The 26,091-nt window shown below is 41.1% G+C and overlaps 1 protein-coding gene across 2 annotated transcripts in view; it reads right to left on the reverse strand.

Annotated features, from left to right (window-relative positions):
- LOC120061984 (SPRY domain-containing protein 3-like) overlaps positions 1-26,091 on the reverse strand; it is a 52,384-nt gene that overhangs the window by 23,444 nt on the left and 2,849 nt on the right. For both annotated transcript variants that reach the window (XM_039011782.1, XM_039011774.1), the window contains exons 3-6: positions 24,956-25,031; positions 23,122-23,246; positions 19,890-20,025; positions 19,377-19,562 (exon numbers count right to left, since the gene is read on the reverse strand). In XM_039011782.1, the coding sequence (XP_038867710.1) occupies positions 19,377-19,562; positions 19,890-20,025; positions 23,122-23,246; positions 24,956-25,031 (523 nt within the window). The remainder of the gene's footprint in view (positions 1-19,376; positions 19,563-19,889; positions 20,026-23,121; positions 23,247-24,955; positions 25,032-26,091) is intronic.

The raw sequence follows: 26,091 nt of genomic DNA on the forward strand, positions 1-26,091 counted from the left end.
TTGCCTTGCTCAAGGGCACAGATTTGTCACATAGTTGTCTTGGGGATTTGAACCAGCGACCTTTCAGTTACTGGCCCAACACCCTGAACCGGTAGGTTACCTGCCGTGAAGTGGTTCCTTGAATCATACAACACAATTTACAGTCACCTTTTTGGCCCAAGGTGTTACACACCTTTTTTAAATCGGACAAGAACAAAATCGGTCCTACTTGTCCAAAGGACGAGTAGCTAAAAAAGCTAATGTCAAGCCACCATCTAGCCTAACTTTGCAGGCTGCCACAGCAGCAATGTTATGTGGGAGACGGTTTCATCATCTGAGCAAAACATACAAAACCATGCAGCCCTGTGTCGACACCTTCATTCCTCAGGTAAGTCAACACCTCTTAATACAATAATTGTTTTAAAACGCTCTAGGCAGGTCTTAGCCTTAACCCCAGTATTTTGCTACGCTGGAGCCAACACGTACACACATATGCAATACACATAGGCTTGATGCAGAATAGGCAGCCATCCAGCCAAAGACCCACAGTCACACAGGCAAGCACTGCAAACAGTCACAGAGTTCCAACCCTAACATGAATATGGCTAGAATATTTTCTGAAAAATCGAATCATGGTCTCCACTATATTTCACAAGGTGCGAGATCCTGCTTTAAGATCAGATGCCAGGATCCATTTTTAGAGCGATTCCACACCAGGATAGCCTTAAATATTTTTGGTATCACAGATTGTTCTGTCAGTTATCATATAGAAACTTAATTGGAAGGAAGGAAGTTTGACATGCTTTTTACATTTGTATCACTTATGATTTTTTTTTACCATAATGAACATTTTATTTTTAGGCTCTTTTTAGACCTATACAGTGGGGCCCGAAATGATTGACATCCTTAATAAAGATTAGCAAAAATGACTGTACAAAATAAATAAATCCAAATAGTGAGTTATTAGGGACGTAACGATTCAAATGCTTGAGACATATATGTTCATCGGACCACAGGGCCCGATCCAAATGTAGAATGCATCGTTTAGGAAATCGATTCAAACGTTACGAATCGCCGGTTAAACGTTTTGTTGTTGTTCAAATTACTTTCTTTCTACATTCCGAAAACACCTCTCATCTTTTGTGACAACTCACCTTCAGTGTCAAACTAAGCATGTAATTGTGTTGACAGTCATTTATCTAATTTTGCATGCCGAACAGTGGCGTGTATTTATGGATGCCAAGGGAAGCCAGCCCCAACCCCCCCAAAAAATACATACAAATAAAACAACGCATAAAATAATGTATCTTTCGTCTCTCTGTTTCATAATTATCTTTCAATTCGCAAGTGGCTGAATGTCTCTCACCGAAGAAAGCATCCAAGTGAGCGCAACAGCACCCCTTGTCTCAGTATGTGTAGCCCATGTATCTGATGCTGTCTGGACAAAAAGAGTATGACATTGTTACCACCCGAAGCATTGAATTCAATAGCATAAAGTCTGGCCAAAAATAGTTTTGTTGTTGCTCAAATTTCTTTCTACCTTACGAAAATACCTCATATTTTGTGACAACTACGTCCTCTCCTTCAATGTCGAACTAAGCATGTAATTGTGTTGACAGTCATTGATCTAATGTTGCATGACGATAAGTGCCGTGTACTTGTGAATGCCAAGGGAAGCCAGGCTTCCCCAAAAATATTGCTGCCGCCCGAAAACATTGAATTCGCAAGTGTTATGATGATTTGCAAATGAGCAAGCAAGCTAGCTACTAAAGTATGCCACAGCTGACTGGAAGTTTTGTTTACAAAACGATTACAAGCATACCCATAACATGATGCAGCCTCCACTATGCTTGAAAATATGGAGAGTGGTACTGAGTAATGTGTTGTATTGGATTTGCCATAAGGTAACACTTTGTATTCAGACAAAAAATTTATTGACTCCTTTTTCTCCCCCCTTTTTTTTTTTTTTACACATCTACCAATAGATGAAAACCTCCCTGGTCTTTGTGGTTGAATCTGTGTTTTAAATGTATTGCTCGACTAAAGGACCTTACAAATAATTGTATGTGTGGGGTACAGAGATGAGGTAGTCCTTCAAAAATCATGTTTAACACTATTATTGCACACAGAGTCCATGCAACTTATTATGTGACTTGTTACGCACATTTTTACTCCTGAACTTATTTAGCTTTGCCATAAGAAAGGGGTTGAATACTTATTGACTCAAGACATTTCAACTTGTCATTTTTTATTCATTCGTAAAAAATAAACAAATAAACGTTGACATTATGGGGTATTGTGTGTAGGCCAGTGACAAAAAAATCTCTATTTAATCCATTTTAAATTTAGGCTGTAACACAACTAAATGTGGAAAAAGTCAAGGGGTGTGAATACTTTCTGAAGGCACTGTAATTGCTCAGTATTTCTATTATTTATTTTATACAGTATTTTTTGCTCATCTTTTTTTTGCTCATAATTTGAGACCTGACTGTAAGTAACATTACCAGAATGGGCTCTCTGACAATTTTGAAGTTACAGTGCCGTCCAAATATATTGGTACATTTGCACTTTTCTTAAATAATTCCCTACTTCTTTTAAAATAAGTTGAATATTTTTTTTTTTAAATGGTCAAAAATTGGTCATTGGATTTTCAACATTGCAGAACCAATTACATTTGTGTAAACTTAAGCTGCTGGACTGTTCTGGAGTGGCCAGCCAATTGTTCAGATCTGAATCACATCCAAAACCAGTGGCGAGATCTGAAAACAGCAGTTGGTGGAGGGCACCTCTCAAACATTGAAGGATTAGAGCAGTTTGTTGCTGGAAAGTGGGCCAAACTTCCAGTAGAAAGGTGCAGCAAGCTCATTGATGGCTACAATAAGCATTTATTGGCAGTTATCTTGGCCAAAGGCTGTGCAACAAAGTATTAGCTCCAGGTGCCAATAATTTTATCCATGCCATGTCTTTATTTTCAAAATAAAAATTATTAACTTAAGTTTACAAAAATACAATTGATTACGCAATGTTGAAAATCCAATGACATGGTGTGGTGACCCAATGTTTTTTTTTTGTTTTTCATTTAAAAAAAAATATCAACTTATTTGAGAAAAGTACACTTTATGATAAATTTTATGAGCGTCACCAACAGTGAATGGGAAAATGGATTCAAAGGGAACTCCCTCTTCTGGGGCCTCATTTATCAATTGTGTGTAAATTTCTCACAATATTCTGACGTAAATGGTGATTCAAGAATTAGTGTGCACAATAAATGATTTTGATTTATAAAACTGCCGCACGCAACATATACACATGTTTTCATTGATAAATCAGTCATACTATATAGAGGTAATTGCCAAAATAAAGGAAACACTTGAGTAAACGAGGGATACAAAGTATATTGAAAGCAGGTGTTTCCACACAGGGTGTGGTTCTTGAGTTAATTAAGCGATTAACATCCAATCATGCTTAGGGTCATGTATAAACATTTTGGATAGGCCATTATTTTGTCTACCATGGCTGTGCCTTTCATAGGATGACAATATCCCCTCAACAGGGCACGAATGGTCAATGAATGGTTTGATGAGCATGAAAAAGATGTAAACCATAAGCCATGGCCGTCTCAATCCCAGATCTCAACCCAATTGAACACTTATGAGAGATTCTGGAGCAGCGCCTGAGACAGAATTTTCCACCACTACCAACAAAACACCAAATGATGGAATTTCTAATTGAAGAATGGTGTCAAAATCCCTCCAAAATAGTTCCAGACACTTGTAGAATATATGCCAAGGTGCATTGAAGCTGTTCTGGCTCAACACCCTATTAAGACACTTTATGTTGGTGGTTCCTTTATAATGGCAGTTACCTGTATGTGTGCTAGTGAATGAGTGTTACAACCCCGCCTGAAAACGGCCTCCATTCACCTTTTATGGTGACAAAAACGGTATCATTTGTTGTATGATTTGGAAATATTGGAACTGGGCCTTGACCATTTCTATAAGGAAAAAGCAATGGCAAATATTATTACATTTCTATAGAGGTATGGGCAAAATGATTTAATCTTTTGTAGTGAACATGCATGCAGGCACCTATATGTGTCAAACACTGGCCGCTCAATATTACATTTATCGATAGATTGTGTTAATATCCTTCCTTGTTATAGGCTCTGAGATTGTAGACTATGATAGGCTACCAGTCTATTACTTTCAAGCATGATTTTTTTTTTACCCTTATTTCACCAGGTAAGTTGACTGAGAACACATTGTCATTTACAGCAACGACCTGGGGAATAGTTACAGGGGAGAGGAGGAATGAGCCAATTGTAAGCTGGGGATGATGAGGTGACAATATGAGGGCCAGATTGGGAATTTAGCCAGGACCTACTCTTACAATAAGTGTCATGGGATCTTTAGTGACCACAGCGAGTCAGGACACCAGTTTAACATCCCAGCTGAAAGACAGCACTCCACAAAGGGCAATGTCCCCAATCACTGCTCTGGGGGATTGGGTTATTCTTTTTTTGACACCAGAGGAAAGGGTGCCTCCTTTAACATCACTTCCAGCAGAATTTGGTCTCCCATCCAGGGACTGACTAGGACCAAACCTACTTAGCTTCAGAAGCAAGCCAGCAGTGGGATGCAGGGTGGTATGCTGCTGGCTAAATGAGGGATGGTTGAATGGTTTGTTGTATAGCCTAGCAGCGGGCCAAACCAATCATTTCAGAAAAGGAGAGACATCTTGCCATATGACGCTTTATATTATAGGCTAATGAAAAACATATTAGGACTGCATGCCCAGTTATGCGATCTACTCAACAACTGCAAACGCATATTTTTCATTACCATTGTTATGAATCAATCCCGTCAACAAACACCTCCATTTCCACAAAATAACAATATTTGCTTGCAATACCATTCTTCAACCACTACAAGGTGTGCGTACGCATGGTCTGAGAGACGTGCGTGGAGATACTCACACTTTCCCGTCAAGTTCAAATTTTTTAAATACCAACCGTTGTGGGAAATCTGGGACACGCAAGGTTTAGAGGCTTTTAAAAAACATGTTTAAAGAGTATATTGTTCCAAAAAATATGTCTGAAAACAGGCCAAATCAAAAAGGGTACTTTTGAGATATTCATATTTTTTATGTATGTGAAAAATGGTATTTCAGAATCTAGACATACTTCATGTTTGAGCACACAATAAGGAGTATAATGATATAATATGTTGTCTGTATCATGTACTGTTCATGGATCAAAGGGTCTGTATTAAAAAAGGGCCTAAAATGCCCACTTTTGTTATGATTATCTCACAAATTGTTTGTGATCCAAATGTAAAAAGTATGTAAAACATCCTTCCTCCCAATGAATTTTCTATGTGAGAATTGCCAGAACAATCTGAGTTACCCAAAATGTTTTGGGCTATACTGGCATGGAATCGCCCTTTTTCTGTTCTGGCTTTGGATTTAGCCTGCCAAAAAAGGTCTTGGCTGCTGTCTCCACATTTTGGAAGTGTGTGAGTGGTGTGGCTGGGATTGCCCCTTGCCAGGGTCAATGTGGAGTGGATTAGGGGTTTGGGACAGCGACTGGATGCACGGATGGTTTTTGGGGTGTTGCTGTGACACGTAGTGCTGGGTCAATACCTGTATTGCGATACGCGTTAGTATTGTGGCAAGGAAACAAAACACAAAGCGGATTTGACTTCTTTAGGAAAACAGCCCTAATGTTGGTAAAAAACATTATGTTGTCATGTCATCCAGAGTCACATTTATTTACTTTCCAAGCTACAACACACAATATTTGACATACAGCAGGATTTTAAAAGACCAAAGAGTTTGATCTGCTTCGTGTTTTCATTTTTCCCATGGAAAAAAATATTGCAATACTGATATTGTCACAGCCCTAGTGACGAGGTATTGGGGCGTATTTGGGGAAGTGGGTTATAATTAAAAGTGAAAGAGGTATGCAGGTTTGCCTTGCCTGTCCCAGGGCCATTCAGCTGCACGCCCTAACCCTGCACAACCACCCCTACCCATGCTAAAGCAGGTATGGTGTGTCTCCCTACTGAGTCAGACACCAACCCTACAGCCTGCCTCACGACGGATACTGCCAGACAGACAACCCCCATCATAAATCTCCATCAGAATGAAAGACAAAGAGACCTAAAGAGGGTAAGAGACCAAGACAGGAAAGGGAGAGCGGGAGAGAGACAGACAGAAAGACAGAGGGAGAGACAGACAGACAGACAGACAGACAGACAGACAGACAGACAGACAGACAGACAGAAAAAGGGGAGAAACAGGGCTGCCGAGAGAAGTAGCTTGTTGAGTGTGTGAGACATGAAAAATTACCACAAATCTGAAATCACGCCCCCATGGCATCCCTTCCTTCTTATACCAACAGCATCCAAAAACAACAGAAATTCACGCCATTAAACATTAGCGGTTTTACAATATTTCTGACAGTCTTACTCACTCAAGTACTGTACAGTTAATATACAGTAGGCTGGCTACATGCTCCAACTTATACAGGTGTCTGTCCCTACTACGTGACTCCTGCCATGTCTGTCTCTTAGCTAGGGCTGGCACAATTACCGTATTACCATGTAACCTAAGGTTATGGATGAAGCCAGCCATGAAAATAAAATAACCATCATAACCATTAAAAAATGTAAATAACCATATATACAGTGCATTCGGAAAGTATTCATACCTCTTGACTTTTTGTTACTTTACAGCCTTATTCTAAAATGGATTAAATAAAATAAAACATCCTCATCAATCTACACACAATACCCCATAATGACAAAGCGAAAACAGGTTTTTAGAAATGTTTACAAAAGTATTCAGACCCTTTGCTATGAGACTCGAAATTGAGCTCAGATTCATCCTGTTTCTATTGATCATCCTTGAGATGTTTCTACAACTTTATTGGAGTCCACATGTGGTAAATTCAATTGATTGGACATGATTTGGAAAGGCACACACCTGTCTATATAAGGTCCCACAGTTGACAGTGCATGTCAGAGCAAAAACCAAGCCATGGGTTGTCGAAGGAATTGTCCATAGAGCTCTGACACAGGATTGTGTCGAGGCACAGATCTGGGGAAGGGTAACCAAAACATTACTACGGGATTACAGTGGGCTCCATCACTCTTAAATGGAAGAAGTTTGGAACCACCAAGATTCTTCCTAGAACTGAGGAATCGGAGGAGAAGGGCCTTGGTCAGGGAGGTGACCAAGAACCCGAAGGTCACTCTGACAGAGCTCCAGAGATCCTCTGTGGAGATGGGCGAACTTTCCAGAAGGACAACCATCTCTGCAGCACTCCACCAATCAGGCCTTTATGGTAGAGTAGCCAGACGGAAGCCACTCCTAAGTAAAAAGCACATGACAGCACACTTGGAGTTTGTCAAAAGGCACCTAAAGGACTCAGACCACGATGAAACCAAGATTATGCACTTTGGCCTGAATGCCAAGCTTCACGTATAGAGGAACCCTGGTACCATCCCTACGGTTAAGCCTGGTTGTGGTATCATCATGCTGTGGGGGTATTTTTTAGCAGCAGGGACTGGGAGACTTGTCAGGATTGAGGCAAAGTTGAATGGAGCAAAGTACTGAGAGATCCTTGATGAAAACCTACTCCAGAGCGCTCAGGACCTCAGACTGGGGGCGAAGGTTCACCTTCCAACAGGACAACGATCCTAAACACACAGCCGAGACAACGCAGGAGTGGCTTCGGGACAAGTCTCGGAATGTCCTTGAGTGGCTCAGACAGAGCCCGGACTTGAACCCGATCGAACATCTCTGGAGAGACCTGAAAATAGCTGGGCAGCGATGCTCCCCATCCAACTTGACAGAGCTTGAGAGGATCAAACCAAATTGTATTTGTCACATGCGCGGAATACAACAGGTATAATAGACCTTACCATGAAATGCTTACTTACAAGCCCTTAACCAACAATGCAGTTAAGAAAATAGAGTTATGAAAATATTTACTAAATAAACTAAAGTAAAAAATGATAGTTTTTTTGTAACACAATAAAATAACAATAATGAGCCTATATACAGGGGGTAGCGGTACCGAGTTAATGTGCGGGGTTTAGGTTAGCCGAGGTAGAGATGCAGGGGAGAAAGTCCCAAAATACAGGTGTGCCAAGCTTGTAGCGTCATACCCAAGAAGACTCGAGGCTGTAATCGCTGCCAAAGGTGCTTCAACAAAGTACTGAGTAAATAATCAGAATTTCACAAAAAAATTCAAACCTGTTTTTGCTTTGTCATTATGGGGTATTGTGTGTAGATTGCTGAGAAAAAAACTATTTAATCAATTTTAGAATAAGGCTGTGGCGTAACAGAAATGTGGAAAATGTCAAGGGGTCTGAATACTTTCCGAATGCACTGTATATATACAGTACCAATCAAAAGTTTGGACACCTACTCATTCAAGGGTTTTTCTTAATTTTACTATTTTCTACATTGTGGAATAATACTGAAGACATCAAAACTATGAAAGGTATGAGGTATGCACCTGGAATGCATTTCAATTAACACATGTGCCTTGTTAAAAGTTAATTTGTGGAATTTCTTTCCTTCTTAATGCGTTTGAGCCAATCAGTTGTGTTGTGACAAGGTGACAAACCACTACTAAAGGACACCAATAAGAAGAGACCTGCTTGGGCCAAGAAACACGAGCAATGGACATTAGACCGGTGGAAATCTGTCCTTTCGTCTGATGAGTCCAAATTTGAGATTTTTGCTTCCAACCGTCGTGTCTTTGTGAGACGCAGAGTAGGTGTACTGATGATCTCCGCATGTGTGGTTCCCACCGTGAAGCATGGAGGAGGTGCTTGCTGGTGACACTGTCTGTGATTTATTTAGAATTAAACGCACACTTAACCAGCATGGCTACCACAGCATTCTGCAGCGATATGCCATCCCATCTGGTTTGGGGTTAGTGGGACTATCTTTTTTCTTTCGACAGGACAATGACCCAACACACCTCCAGGCTGTGTAAGGGCTATTTGATGGAGAAGGAGAGTGATGGATTGCAGAATCAGATGACCTGGCCTCCACATTCACCTGACCTCAACCCAATTGAGATGGTTTGGGATGAGTGAAGGGAAAGCATCCAACAAGTCCTCAGTATATGTGGGAACTCCTTCAAGTGTCACGTTCGTCGTAACATTGAAGAGAGGAAGACCAAGGCGCAGCGTGATAACAATACATTCTTCTATTTATTAAATACGAAATGAAGAACACTTGACAAACTAACAAAACAACAAACCAACGAACGTGACGCTAAAGCTAAACAGTGCAGACACAGGCAACTGACATAGACAATAACCCACGAACTACCCAATGAATATAGCTGCCTAAATATGGTTCCCAATCAGAGACAACGATAGACAGCTGTCTCTAATTGAGAACCAATCTAGGCAACCATAGACATACATACACCTAGACTAGACACTGCCCCATAAACATATAAAACCCCTAGACAATACAAAACACATACATCCCCCATGTCACACCCTGACCTAACTAAAATAATAAAGAAAACAAAGATAACTAAGGCCAGGGCGTGACATCAAGACTGTTGGGAAAAAATCCAAGCTAGTTGAGAGAATGCCAAGAATGTTCAAAGCTGTCATCAAGGCAAAGGGTGGCTACTTTGAAGAATCAAAAATATTATATGTATTTTGATTTTGATTTGTTTCACTCCTTTTTGGTTACTACATGATCCCATATGTGTTATTTCATAGTTTTGATGTCTTCACTATTATTAAACAGTATAGAAAATATTAAAAAAATAAGAAAAACCCTTGAATGAGTAGGTGTGTCCAAACTTTTGACTGGTACTGTATATTCATTTTTTTACGAGTAGCTGACTAAAGACGGGACGGCGTGCATTCGTGTGGTTGAGTCCGTTTCTGCGGTAACATGGACTCTTAACAATGTGATGACACTTTGTTGCTCCTTGCTGAAATGTAGAATGTTCATTCAAATGATGTTAACTGATGTGGCTTGTAATGTCAGTTGTGTTTATTCCACAAATCACAGCACTTATTGATGGTTACACTTCTTGCTTTTACTTCCTGCTTTAGTCCTATGGGTACACTCGCAATGGCTGCCAGTCCACCAAATATGCCATCACTGACTTGAATGGGGTCTTTTCTTTAGATTTTTTTATGGCAGCACATGCAGTCCGGAGCGGAGAAGAGGAGAAAATTAAACAAAAATGTATTTTTGCTATTCAAACGGTTATTACGATGACCGAGGTCATTTGGCTGGCCAATTACCGTCATCCAAAATTCCATGACCGTCACAGCCTTACTCATAGCCTGCATTTCCCGCCCCATTATTTTCCTCTCTGTAGTAAAACTTAGCGGAAAAAAACAACAGCAAACCCCTATTGTTCGTCAACAGGTAATCAACAGATCTTTTTTCTGAGGTGAGTAGTTTGTCTATTAATAGATTGTGTTGAATGAGGGAAGCTTTTCCAGCCCTGCGTTCTACCAACACACTGAATCTGCAGTGAATGGCCCCCCTGTACTGTTACTGTATCCTTGCATGCTCTGTTCCATTGGTGTCAGATTTACTGATTCCTGGAACACCGGCCGACATGGCTGGAAAAGAGTGAGGTAGAGAGAGAATGAGAGAGAGGAAAGGCTAGGGAAGGCCAATTCAGAGAACTGATATACATTTCACCAAATTAGAATGACTCACCTTGAACTAGTGTGCTAAAGAAATCAGTCTTGTTTAACCCATTACAATCTAAGCGCTGGCTAAGCCAGGGGTGGTGGTTCTACTAAGCTATATGGAATTGTTTTAAGAAGGTCATACCAAGGATAACTTTGCTATTTAATTTGGAATTTTAAGACCCCTTGAAGTATCTTTTTTTTAATTTTATGTATTATTTGATGAAAATGTGTATTTGGCCTTACTGCTATTAGCTCATACAAATGCATTGAATAACATATTCACTACATGGAACAACAGATAATCCCCCCCAAAAAAATCTAAAGGAAGTGTCTGTCCTATATCTGAGAGACATAAGAAAGATCAGAAAACCTTATTTATTTATTGTGTTACATGTATTTAACCCCTTATTTTTGGTACTAAACTATCTCCTCCAAACATAACAATGGTCATTATGGCCAAACAGTTATATTTTTGTTTCATCAGACCAGATGACATTTCTCCAAAAAGTACGATCTTTGTCCCCATGTGCAGTTGCAAACCGTAGTCTGGCTTTTTCATGGCGGTTTTAGAGCAGTGGCTTCTTCCTTGCTGAGCGGCCATTCAGGTTATGTCGATATAGGACTCGTTTTACTGTGGATATAGATACTTTTGTACCTGTTTCCTCCAGCATCTTCACAAGGTCCTTTGCTGTTGTTCTGGGATTGCTTTGCACTTTCGCACCAAAGTACATTCATCTCTAGGAGACAGAACGCATCTCCTTCCTGAGCGGTATGACGGCTACGTGGTCCCATGGTGTTTATACTTGCGTACTATTGTTTGTACGGATGAACGTGGTGCCTTCGGGCGTTTGGAAATTGCTCCCAAGGATGAACCAGACTTGTGGTGGTCTACAATTGTTTTTCTGAGGTCTTGGCTGATTTCTTTTGATTTTCCCATGATGTCAAGCAAAGAGGCATTGAGTTTGAAGGTAGGCCTTGAAATACATCCACAGGTACACCTCCAATTGACTCAAATGATGTCAATTAGCCTATCAGAAGCTTCCTAAGCCATGACATAATTTTCTGGAATTTTCCAAGCTGTTTAAATGCACCATCAACTTAGTGTATTTAAACTTCTGACCAACTGGAATTGTGATAGAGTGAATTATAAGTGAAATAATCTGTCTGGAAACAATTGTTGGAAAAAATCCTTGTCATGCACAAAGTAGATGTCCTAACCGACCTACCAAAACTATAGTTGTTAACAGGACATTTATGGAGCGGTTGAAAAACGAGTTTTAATGACTCCAACCTAAGTGTATGTAAACTTCCGACTTCAACTGTACTTCCATTCATTTTTTCAACTGGTACCGGGGACCTTCAGACGAGTCTTGTGAGACCTGTAGGCGCACTAGAGCAAAACAACTGACATGTACGTGTTCGTGAGAATCTCGATTTTCGGGACGTCTCATAGTTTGACACCGCTCTGTCGCCTTTCACCGCAGATGCGGAAGTGCGACATCGGCAGATACAGTGGATTGTGACGCATCCAATGCAGAAGATATCTCTATTTTGTTATTATGCTAATTCGATTTCCACTGACTTGTTTTACATTCTTATTCTGGTCATTGAGCTTAAAGTTCATTTTCTGCCATTTTCAAACCTCAAAATGTGGGGTCCACGCTGATTTTGGAGTGAACTATCCCTTTACATGAGCTAAGGGAAAATACCTATTGCCAGCCACTCCACTTCTTCTCAAAAAGCAAAGTAACCATCCCAATGATATGAGGAAGACATCCTAATGATATGAGAAAATGTTGTGGTTTTCCAGTGAAATCTTTAACCGTCTGTCAACCTAACCACAAAACTTCCAGCCCTGCTGTTACCAGGCAACCAAAGTGAACAGTAAACAACCACACTAAACACCATTAAACACTTATTAGTGTCAACGATAAGAAAACAATGATGAAACAATGTGAACAATTAGGTCACACCTTGACAACACATGACTTTTCTCTTGGTTCTGAAGGACATGGTAAAGGGTTCAGTCAACAGAGGAAGACTCCTTGCTCTCATGTCAAAGTTCCTTCTGAAGCAGCGAGCATTCCAGGCCTCCCACCTCAGTTTTCCTATTTAAACAGACTGTGGTAATCTACAGGTGTGTTAACATAATCCCAGGTGTAGCTACAGTATGAAGGCTGCTTTCACAGAACCAGAGGGGCCAGACAGATGAGACGCTGCAGCCTCCAGCAAGCATGCCATTGCCAACACCACCAGGCAGGTCTCCACTCAGCAGTTACCACACACACATAAACACTCAAACACACAGAGACACACAGACTGAAACAGAGACAGATACAAACACATAAGGAAAATCTTACGATATCAACAATAGCATACTACTTCAATAAAGCAATGTATTGGGCATGCTTTCTAAGTAGTGTCGTACGTTAAACTGAAACTTCTGTACTTTTTAGATACTGTAAAAATGGTTCAGTGCTATAATTTAAAAATGTTTGGTATTTCTATCATACAGTATGTGTCTCAGATCTTTATTGATTGAGAGGATCGAGTCTGTCTGCCAGCGCAGCTGATGTCCACTTATAGCGCGAGAGCACCGAGCATGTTCCACTTACTCATTGCTAGCTCTAGCCTAGAGGTCTTCACAGGTTCAAAAAGTTGGACCCGTTCCGAAATGGACCTGGGGCTTTCCCACCCGGACCCAATACGTATAAATACAATTTTAAAATCTAATCTCCTATGCGGAGGCGATTAAAATAATTGAGAATACAAGTGATTCTAGTGAAAATATGGTAGTGGATACGCCACAGCCTGTAGTAAATGTTTGCTGCCAGACAAAAGATACCCTGTGTGTTAAAAAGGTGGATTTTGTTGCGTTCATTGTCACAGTTATAAACTGTACGGCACAAGTCTCAAAGAAGTTGAAAAAACGGGACATTATTGTGGCTGCGGCAGAAAAGTTTGGCGCCGGAAGACCCACACTCCAAGGTTCCTCTTAAGCCTGTCTAGGGATCAGATGTTTTATTTATTTTTAACAGAAAAGTTGTTTGAATTATTTTTGGGTCGTTTTCCTTTCCATTAACATATATACCATATACCGAGGTATTTGAAAACAGCCACCAAATGTTTTTTCAACATCATCAAAACTATTTTTTCCCCCCCAAGTTTTTCCAATACATTTGAATATTGGTTGCAAATGTTTTAGCTATTACCTGCAGTCAACTCGTGTAATACCTTAGCAGATTGTGTTTATAATTTCACCTCATTTACGCCAGTCACGTGTTTGTTCGTAAATAGCACAACCGGAGCTGGTGAGTCCATAGCGTTCTATACAGTGGGGCAAAAAAGTATTTAGTCAGCCACCAATTGTGCAAGTTATCCCCCTTAAAAAGATGAGAGAGGCCTGTAATTTTCATCATAGGTACACTTCAACTATGACAGACAAAATGAGAAAAAAAATCCAGAAAATCACATTGTAGGATTTTTAATGAATTTATTTGCAAATTATGGTGGAAAATAAGTATTTGGTCAATAACAAAAGTTTATCTCAATACTTTGTTATATACCCTTTGTTGGCAATGACAGAGGTCAAACATTTTCTGTAAGTCTTCACAAGGTTTTCACACACTGTTGCTGGTATTTTGGCCCATTCCTCCATGCAGATCTCCTCTAGAGCAGTGATGTTTTGGGGCTGTTGCTGGGCAACACGGACTTTCAACTCCCTCCAAAGATTTTCTATGGGGTTGAGATCTGGAGACTGGCTAGGCCACTCCAGGACCTTGAAATGCTTCTTACGAAGCCACTCCTTCGTTGCCCGGGCGGTGTGCTTGGGATCATTGTCATGCTGAAAGACCCAGCCACGTTTCATCTTCAATGCCCTTGCTGATGGAAGGAGGTTTTCACTCAAAATCTCACGATACATGGCCCCATTCATTCTTTCCTTTACACGGATCAGTCGTCCTGGTCCCTTTGCAGAAAAACAGCCCCAAAGCATGATGTTTCCACCCCCATGCTTCACAGTAGGTATGGTGTTCTTTGGATGCAACTCAGCATTCTTTGTCCTCCAAACACGACGAGTTGAGTTTTTACCAAAAAGTTATATTTTGGTTTCATCTGACCATATGACATTCTCCCAATCTTCTTCTGGATCATCCAAATGCTCTCTAGCAAACTTCAGACGGGCCTGGACATGTACTGGCTTAAGCAGGGGGACACGTCTGGCACTGCAGGATTTGAGTCCCTTGCGGCGTAGTGTGTTACTGATGGTAGGCTTTGTTACTTTGGTCCCAGCTCTCTGCAGGTCATTCACTAGGTCCCCCCGTGTGGTTCTGGGATTTTTGCTCACCGTTCTTGTGATCATTTTGACCCCACGGGGTGAGATCTTGCGTGGAGCCCCAGATCGAGGGAGATTATCAGTGGTCTCGTATGTCTTCCATTTCCTAATAATTGCTCCCACAGTTGATTTCCTCAAACCAAGCTGCTTACCTATTGCAGATTCAGTCTTCCCAGCCTGGTGCAATTTTGTTTCTGGTGTCCTTTGACAGCTCTTTGGTCTTGGCCATAGTGGAGTTTGGAGTGTGACTGTTTGAGGTTGTGGACAGGTGTCTTTTATACTGATAACAAGTTCAAACAGGTGCCATTAATACAGGTAACGAGTGGAGGACAGAGGAGCCTCTTAAAGAAGAAGTTACAGGTCTGTGAGAGCCAGAAATCTTGCTTGTTTGTAGGTGACCAAATACTTATTTTCCACCATAATTTGCAAATAAATTCATTAAAAATCCTACAATGTGATTTTCTGGATTTTTTTCCCTCATTTTGTCTGTCATAGTTGAAATGTACCTATGATGAAAATTACAGGCCTCTCTCATCTTTTTAAGTGGGAGAACTTGCACAATTGGTGGCTGACTAAATACTTTTTTGCCCCACTGTATCTATCGGTGACTCTCTGTTGTGTGGCGAACATGAGGTGATGAAGTTACACTTATATACAATTCACTACTAAATGTTTGCAATCAGATATCTTATAATGGCTTTCTGCCAGAAGTCAAAGAGCTCTGGATGAGTTATCTGTTTAGCTGCCATTTTCCCCCTGCGCTTTCTACTAACGTTTTTTTTGTCTGTTCGTTTCCCATGTACACATGCTGCTCTTCCTTTAGAAAAGCATGCATGACAACTTTGTTCATTTGCACAATTTCTCTCGTTCACTTTCGCTTATAAATATCCACACTCACAGAAAATGACATTCGGTAGCTACTAGCTATGCTTCTAAAACTTTATGAGCTGGATTTGCAATTCATTTATGTTAATTTTCGCTCATTAGCATTTAGCTAACAGCGTCTATGTGATTCACTATTAGTTTGTGCAAATTCTATAATGTCGGTAAAACTGTAAATCCAATATGAAAATCTGGATACCGCCCAAGCCTAATACCCATAACATGATGCAGCCACCACTATGCTTGAAAATATGGAGAGTGGTACTCAGTAATATGTTGTATTGGATTTGCCTCAAACATAACACTTTGTATTCAGGACATCAAGTTAATTGCTTTGACACATTTTTTGCAATATTACTTTAATGCCTTTTTGCAAACAGGTTGCATGATTTGGAATATTTATATTCTGTACAGGCTTACTTCTTTTCACTCTGTCAATTAAGTTAGTATTGGGGAGTAACTACAATGTTGTTGATCCATCCTCAGTTTTCTCCTATCACAGCCATTAAACTCACCATTGGCCGTTTTAAAGTCACCATTGGCCGTCATGGTGAAATCCCTGAGCTGTTTCCTTCCTCTCGGCAACTGAGTTAGGAAGGACGCCTGTATCTTTGTTGTGACTGGGTGTATTTATACACCCAAGGCTTAATTAATAACTTTACCATGCTCAAAGGGGTATTCAATGTCTGCTTTTTTTTATCCATCTACCATTATGTTCTCTTCTTTGCGAGGCATTGGAAAACATCCCTGGTCTTTGTGGTTGAATCTGTGTTTGAAATTCACTGCTTGACTAAGGGACCTTACAAATAATTGTGTGGGGTACAGAGATGAGGTAGTTATTCAAAAATCATGTTAAACACTATAATTGCACATTACTTATGTGACTTGTTAAGCACATTTTTACTCCTGAACTTATTAGGCTTGCCATAACAAAGGGATTAAATACTTATTGACCCAAGACTTTTCAGCTTTTAACAATTTGCAAAAAAATGTAAAAACATATTTCCACTTTGACATTATGGAGTATTGTGTATAGGCCAGTGATACAACAAATCTCAACTTAATCAATTTTAAATTCAGGCTGTAACATACCAAAATGTGACTCGTTTCAGGACTAGGCGTATGTTGCACGTAACTACTTCACAGGAGAGGCATTTGAACGTAAACACAAATGCCTTCTGGAACATGTGAACTTTCATGTACCTTAATGACACACTTGTATGCCATCTGTAAATATGACCAAAAAAAATAAATTATTTGGTTTAGCCATGGAAAAAGACAGGGACCTTCCCACTAGCTGTGATTGGCTGAGATAATGGATGGGCTGGACATGCCGAAAGATGAGTTCGGATTGGTCTGCCATGCGGTATGTTTCTGTATATAACATGAGCTGCTCAGTATATGTAGGTAATACTTTCTACCGCATCTTTTTTGAAAGATATCATGAAGAACTCCAAAAGTGTTGCTAATGCTCTCCACTTTCTGGAGGACGATCGTGCCATGCTGACTCTCTCCAACTCTCCAAAATGAATCAGACAATGAGGAAATTCCTGATATAGGTCAAAACATGTTCATTGAACCAGACATTGTAGTCTTAAGAAATAGCGTTCAACAGTGTTGTTGTCACGGAAGAATGTCAGATATTTCAGATATTAAACATTTTGAATTCTGTCAGAATGTTGTTTTCATTGTAAGTTAAAACGTACGTTAGCTGGCTGGCTCGCTAGTTAACTTTATGTGTATGATCTGTGTAGTAATATTATTTGTATCCCAGAAATCATTGCTAGTTATTGCCTAATGTTAGCTAGCTAACATTGAACCTAGTTGGTTAGCTTTAGCTACCTACAGATTCATGCATGATGGCCAGCTATGACAGTCAGTTTGTATTGCTAGTAGTATGGGTTGGGATTATTGCCACATTCAAAACAACTGGGAACTGGGAACTGACTTCCAAGTTCAGTGCTTTTAAGACAACTGGAAACTCGAGAAAAAAAACTAGCTCCAACTGAAAAATCGTTTTGAACGGTCAAACAACTCGGGATTCCTATTTGGGAGCCCCGACTTTCCGACCCGAAGACCACTGACTTCATGTTTTGACCTTGTATTTTTCCAAGTTCCCAGTTGTCTTGAAAGCACCATTAGGTTCATTGTTTAGCTAGCTAGCTACAGGTCTAAACAAAGACTATTCGACAGATGATTACATAACCCACCAAGTTAGCCAGGTGTGTCTGGGGGTGATTACGGTCATCTATTGTATTTCATGAACATGTGTACATGGTGACCCATCCACAATAATGACCCATCCACTTAGCTAGATGTGGCTGGGAGGTGGTTATAGCATTTCTTTCACATGACCCATCAATTTAGACAACTAATATTTATAAAATATTTATACAATATTTATCTGGACACTTTCTATTTGTGATATTGCTACTATGCAAGTAACCATTTCACTGTACTATTTACATCTTCTGTATCCTGCATCTGACAAATAAACTTTGATTTTATTTCATGTAGTGCGTGTTTACCAGAGACGGTAGTGTGAAGAACAACATGACCTGCACCAAAGTCAGATTAGGATACAGGCCAAGGACTAGATAACGTGTATTTTTGCTTCTACTTTCACCACTTTTAGTCTTGAAATCTTTGGTTGTTTACTACACTACCTTACTCCGTTTAGCGCATGGCCTCACATGTGAATCGTTAAAAAGATGGTTGGGGCTTAAGAGGGTGTGAACGATGCTGAATGGGTGTAGAAGAAGAGCTCTCCAGTAGGTGTACCAAAACATTCAAGGGCCATTTTCTCAAAAGTGGGGTTACAAGTTTAGCAACTTTCAAAGCAGAATTACTTTCCCGTTGTTCCTCAACTGCAGTGTATGATATACCATTTTCTAGCTCTGAGGCTCTACTTTTATCCAATGTCAAAAACACCATTGAAAATGTTGCTACATAGGACCGAATCGAGATGGTCGTGTCCACATCCACAGATGTGGAAAAAGAGGTGTGAATACTTTCTGAAGGCACTGTAGTTAGATTGCTAAAAGCAAAGTCAAATTGATTGCGTGATTGTATAATTGATTCATTAATGCATACATGGCTGTCTCTGAAAAATGGACATCAAACATTTCAAATGTCATGATATTGAACTCAAAAGATCCGTCTGGATCAAGTGCCATTTTGAAGTGATAACGTTTTGATATCAGGTACCGTGATGGTAGCGAGTATCGTGATACTAAACCTTGTTACCAGTAAATATTCTGGTACCGTGACAACACTAATTCTAAGTGGTACGCTAGTATGGACATTGGAACGTAATTATACCCTCTCTTTCTTCATACAAAGGTTGTTTATTCATAGTCATACACAATTTACATAATATGTATGTTGAGAAGATGAGGTGTAACATAATCACTACAAGAAGATCATGTGAATAACATTAATTCAGTATGTAGCCTAGAAGACAACAGGCAAGACCAGGTCCTTACCGTCCCGGTGACCCTGACGTCATGGAGACGCCCCCACTCGTCCTCGTGGCTGTCAACCATCATTAGTCCGTCCTCCTCCATCCCCCACTCAGCCTGCAGATCCAGCTGCACCTCCTCCCCCAAGGAGTGCATCCCCACGGCCGGGTAAAGTGCCTCTGGAGACCCTGGGACCACGACCGTGCCCACCTGGACGCAAACACAATGTTACTATGTCCGATGGGTGACAGATAGATGGAGTCTGGACCAGTCCAGGACCATTGAGTACTAGACCCAGTCTAAGACCAAAGCCTTGATCCTGACTGCACACGTGGTCTCATGAGTAAGACTACGAAATTAAGACTCAATCTCTGTGGCCCAATCTGCATTCATGGCATATGGAGGCGTTACATATCATAGAAAATATAAATACCAGACGAAGGTAGGGTAATCTTTCTCCAATTACAGCAAGATGTTGATTGTATGTTGTAGGTCTACAGGTGTGTGGAAGAGAATAAGACTAGGAGCTTAGCTTACTTCTTTTCCGTTCTTGGTGAAGAGGACTGTTGTTCGTCCATCCTCCAACGACTCTAGGTAGATCCCACAGCCGATACGATCGCCACGGTTACATTTGGGCCCAAATTGCTGTCCAACAGTGTTCCCATTGTACAGCCTGTTGAATGGCAGAGAGGTGAGATGTGAGCGTGCTGGCTGAGCAACAGCTGGCAGACTACTAAAGGAAACACCAACATAAAGTGTCTAGGGGGTTGGCCCACCACGAGCCTCCAGAACAGCTTCAATGTGCCTTGGCATGAATTCTACAAGTATCTGATGTTCTACTAGAGGGACTTGACACCATTCTTCCACAAGAAATCCCATAATTTTGTGTTTTGTTGATGGCAGTGGAAAATGCTGTCTCAGGCCCCATTCCAGAATCTCCCATAAGTGCTCAATTGGGTTGAGATCTAGTGACTGAGACAGAAACACACACACACTTTAAACCTCCTATGCTCCTTTGAACCCATCTTTCAATGTCACTGAAATCTCTTCTTCTAGCCATGGTAGCCAAAATAATTGGCAACTGGCATTTTATACACGACCCTAAGCATGGTGGGATGTTTTATTGCTTAATTAACTCAGGAACCATACCTGTGTGGATGCACCTGCTTTCAATATACTTTGTATCCATGATTTGTTTCCTTCCTTTATTTTGGCAACCTTCACCACAGTAGACAAAGTAGTAGAACTGAGACGATAAACCAAAAATGATCGACACCGACCACACCAATCACTTATCGCTGATATTGTCATCACCATAAGTAGCCTATACTAGAGAAATGTGAAGTTTGAAATGAAATAAGTTAGCTAAATGTGTGATTGTTAATGGGACAATTGATAGTTATAACCATAACTAATATTATTAGTAGTTTAAAGGATTTTTTAAAAGTGGTGCACATTAATGTTATAAACGTATTGTTCTATTTATCGTTATCGCATCAATTCAAGCAATTTATCGCGATATGGATTTTTGTCTATATTGCCGCCCAGCTCTACCAAGCAGTGTTTCTCAACATAGGTTGAATGTTCGTAAAGTGGTGCTGTGGATCGTTCAAAATAAATCTGTTGAGGAATATTAGGCCTATTTCTCTATTCCCTTCTAGAACATACCATTGAAATTATCTCTATGCATTCTAAAGCAAACTGATGCTAGAATGTTAAGGTAGGCCTTCATTCAAAACTTAAAAAATAGGAGATTTTAGAGTATGTACGGGATACACATGGTATACGCCGTCCAACGAATTCCTTACTTGCAGGTTCCTTCTCGACAATGCAATAACAATAAGAAACAAGGCAACAGTAAACATTTTGTCCCCCATTAGTTATGCAGAACCCCCACTTGGGCCAATTGAGATATCGCGTGTAACTAACACATTTCAGTTAATTACTATAGCTCCCGGCTTGGACCAATCAGTAAAGATTTGCAAGACGCATCATTCCCCCAAGGTTTCATCTAACTCGGCCCTTCAAACTCGACCCAGTGCTGTCTGAATTATTGCGTGTGACTAACGGACAAATGAACGGACGGACGAAGACAGATCCACAGTCCCTTCCCCGATTTCATCATGGGGGACAATAATAAAAGATAGGAATACAAACATAAAGTAAATGGCTCAGTAGAATAGAATAAGCATGTTAGTATAATACAGGAAGATACAATTTATAGCCCAATATTTACACGTGTTTTGGGGAAGGGGGTTTGGGGAAAGATGTTCAAATTGTGCAGTATTTACCAATCATAATAAGAGTCTGGTAGCTGCAGTTGTGATGCGTGTGTAGCATGAATGTGTGTGTGTGTGTGTGGGTGCGTGCGTGCATGTTTGCTAAGGTGCGGAGAAGCAGAGCAGGTGGTCAGTCCAGTTCAAGTGTTCAGCAGTCTGATGGCTTGTAGATAAAAACTGTCTCTGAGCCTGTTGATATCAGACCTCATGCTCTGATACCATCTGCCCAACGGTAAGGGAGAAAACAGCTCGTGGCGGGGGTGTGTGGGGTCCTTGATGATGCTGCGGGCCTTCCTCAGGCACCGTTTCGGGTAGATGTCCTGGATTTTTATTTATTTAACTAGGCAAGGCAGTTAAGAACAAATTCTTATTTACAATAATGACCTACCCCAGCCAAATCCGGACGACGCTGGGCCAATTGTGCGCCGCCCTATGGGACTCCCAATCACGGTCGGATTTGATGCAGCCTGGATGTCTTAGACCACTGCGCCACTTGGGAGCCCGGGAGCACGGTGGGTGGGAGCAGTGATGTACTGGGCCGTCTCCACCACCCGGAAGAGGGTCTTGCAGTCGTGGACGATGCAATTCCCATACCAGGCCGTGATGCAACCGGTCAGGACGCTCTCGATGCTGCAGAGTTAGTATTTGGAGAGGACTCAGGGTGACATTCCGAATTTCTTCAGCCGCCGTAGATGCTGTTGCACCCTCTTGACAAGACTGGTGGTGTTGTTGGTCCATGACAAGTCCTCGGTGATGTGGACGCCGAGGAACTTAACTGTTAACTCTCTCTACTCCCTCTTAACTCTCTCTACTGTAGTCCCGTTGATGTGGATTGGAGCATGTTCCCTCTGCTTCCTGAAGTCAACAATCAGCTCCTTTGTTTTACTGCCATTGAGGGAGAGGTTGCTGTCCTGGCACCACAATGCCAGTTCACTTACCTCCTCCCTATAGGCTGACTCGTCATTGTTGGTTATCAGGCCTACAACCGTGGTGTTGTCAGCAAACTTGATGATGGAGTTGGTGTCGTGCAAAGCCACGCAGTCGTGGGTGAACAGATATAGCAGAGGCCTGAGGACACACCCCTGGGGGGCCCCTCTGTTAAGAGTCAGTGTGGAGGAGGTGTTGTTGCCAATCCTCACAGCCTTTGGTCTGCCCGTGAGTAAGTCCAGGATCCAGTTGCAGAGGGTGGTGTCCAGCACACACTGAGGATGCGGCCAGGGATGCCATCTGGGTTGGCAGCTTTGTGAGTATTCACTCTTTTGGGAGTTTTCCTCACGTCAGCCTCTGAGAGAAAAAGCACTTGATCATCCGGAGCAGCGAGTCTTCCAAATTAAGGGTAGAATATGTTAAGCTCGTCTGGTAGGGAGGCTTCGATGGGCACCACACAGCTGGATTTGCCTTTGTAGTCTGTGATAGTCTCTTGTTCTTGCCACATGCGTCGCGAATCTGATTTGTCGAACATCAATTAAAGTTAAATTCAATTAACTTACTTGCCATCATCAGCGTGGTAGGCCACTGAGTGCGGGAGCCAGCCAGGCTGATGGTCCAGCTTGTAGTATTGAGGCACCAGGCCAACAGCAATCATCCCCCTCACCCCTGTGTCAACGATGGTCACCTGAAAACATCACAGACCACTTCACTTAAAAACCATAGCATGAGCAAGAGGTCCTAACATGCTCAAAAGTCCTCATTCATATTTCCCTGTGGGGGTGGCAGTCAGACAGCTGTTCACGAGCACCTGCAACTACACACTTTCCTACCGACAGCAATTAATTATGACATCATACCTGAGGGCCGCTTGAGTAGAAGGAGTGCAATCAGAACCCTGACAGATCCAGAGCGCTGAAAAGGGGAAACCATTAAGTTCTTCCCCATGACCTCACTAGCACGGTCCCTGGAATATGCACCAGTCTGTTTCTCTGTATCACATTCTTAATCCCTTTCAGAGCTCCCTAATCCTCAGTCAGACTGGTGTGGGCTGCGTCACAAATGGCACCTATGGGCCCTAGTCAAAAGGTAGTGCACTCTAAAAGGAATAGGGTGCCATTTGGGACATAAAGACACTTGAACTGAGATGGACACAGGTGTGCTGGTGATAGACTGAGGTTACAACTGACTGATAGGTGGTTGGGAAAGCACCCCTTGCCCACTGCTAAACGGTCTAAGCCTCAAAAATCAAACATTTTCATATAAGAACCATGTAACTTGCAGTTACATGATTGATAAATAAAATCTGTGTTTTGGCAATGATCATCCTAAAAACGGGAATATTTCAGTGCATGTGTCAAAAGGTAGGTAAGACAATAATAAAAATAATAAAAATCATGTCATGGCTTCAGTCTTCTGTTTCCATAAACAAGGCTGTGTTTAATTCACTCTAAGGTGTGACCGTTAATGAAAAGCGGGATATGATTTCCCTTCCATTAAAGTTAAAGCAGGCGTGGGCGTTCAGTCAGACACTCATTATGTCTGCCCAGTCAATCCTCCAACGCCATAGTGTGCATCCCAAATGGCACGCTATTCCCCTATATAGTGGACTACTATGGGCACTGGTCAAAAGTAGTGCATTATAAAGGGAATAGGGTGCCATTTGGGACTCACAAATGGACACCAGCAGGACTCCTTCAGGAATCACTCTACTTACCCACTCACTGTCCTGGCATAGCATACAGTAGGCTCAGGAAGCCAACACTAAACACCAGAACCAGACCTCTCCCTATCCCAGAATGTACAGCCAAGTCCTCCTTTCCTGAGCTTTACCAAAACCCAGGATGCTTTTTTACGAGTCTGCTGTCTTTATGATTTAGTCTGGAGGGACTCCTATTAAAAAAGGTACTGGTGAATAACTGGGGAGTTATGTTACACACTGCATACTTTTACACTGGAAAAACGACCATGTTTGATCCATTTGTCAGATCATTTGTTTAAAAAAAAAGAAGGGTCCAAAAATAACAGTTTGGGTTGGTCTGAAAACTATTTTTACTTAAATGTGTCAGCTAAATTTAGCAGCTGTGCAGTTCTCTGAGGGCAGACAGCAGTTAATCTACAGGGTGTGACTGGCGATGGGCTCAGAATTACGATGCTCTTGACTTGAACTGTCAAAAGACTAGCCGATACTACATTAGGCAACAGTGTGGGAACAACAGGGTTCAACAGTGTGGGAACACAATAGAGGCAAGAGACATCTTGACTCGACAACTTGTGTAATATGTCTGTCAAATTTGATTAATAGCTTGGTAATGTTAAATAAATGGACCAAAATGAACTACAAGACCACCAATGCCTGAGTCAGGGATACCTAACTAAATCTGTATTAGAGCCTACCTCAAAGTAGCAGTTTCCTTTGGATAACGGCCTTGGAGCCACGTAGCAGCCAACCTCATCCGAGTTCCCTTGGTAACTGTAAAAGAATTTCAGAAATTACTTTATATTAATCGTATCATATTTTCTAAAGTATTTGAAAGTATGCAACGAACATACAAGCGTATGCTACACAGCATACAGTTGTTCTTTAACTTGTGGATGGTACTGGTCATCCAAGACAGTGAGAGGCTAGGAGGACAGTGTGAAAGAAAGTATGAGTCTAAAAGCAATCAATCTAGGGGCCGTATCCACAAAGCAAGTAGAAAATGAGTCATAAGTGCTGAGAATATACATTTTACTCCTACTCTTATGGGTAAAAATTGAAAACTATGCATGAAGCCTCTTTAGTCCCTCCTAGCCAAAATATATTTAGGAGACCTCATGAGCTGTCCTAACCAGTTAAGAATTACCAGCAGGTGTCTTGATAATAGAAAAATGCAGTGAGTCAGTGGTTCCTGCACCACATGCAATTGCAGTTGTTAAAGTTGCACTATGCAAAAATCGCTCTGCCATTTCCTGGTTGCTAATACTCTAATAGTTCGCCTAATTTCAGTTTATGTCACAAAATAAGCTAGTATACCATTATACCATCTAAACTGCTCTGAAATATATTTTCCATAACCAAAAATATTGTTGTTTCAGCTGTTTGAAGCTGGTGTACAAAACCGAAAGTAAAAGACTCAAAAACAAAACTTAAGAATGGGAAGCATAGAAATAGCTCGCATAGAACAGATCTATTCTGCACGCATATACATTTGACAATTGAACGCATCTAGGGCTTTAGCCAGCTGATCCGACACCTTATGCTTGGCTACAGTTACCTCAAAAATGTATTAAGAAACTGCGGAGCCGGCGCAAGATATGGCTTGGAAAACGTACCTCAATCCAGGGATGAGAAATGTGTAGGGATGAGAAATGTGTAGTGCAGCTGTAAGCAAGTGTAAGGTGTTGGATCTGCTGGCTACTAGTGCTTATGTTAACTTTGAATGTTTTCAATGAAAATGATAGTCCTTTCAAAAGTATACAATGTTGTATGTAACATTATCGTCAAGTGACTTGATACCTACTTTGCAAAAGCAATTTAGAGATGTTAAACG

This window comes from Salvelinus namaycush, chromosome 2 (genome assembly GCF_016432855.1).
Source record: "Salvelinus namaycush isolate Seneca chromosome 2, SaNama_1.0, whole genome shotgun sequence".
Classification (NCBI taxonomy): Eukaryota; Metazoa; Chordata; class Actinopteri; order Salmoniformes; family Salmonidae; genus Salvelinus; species Salvelinus namaycush.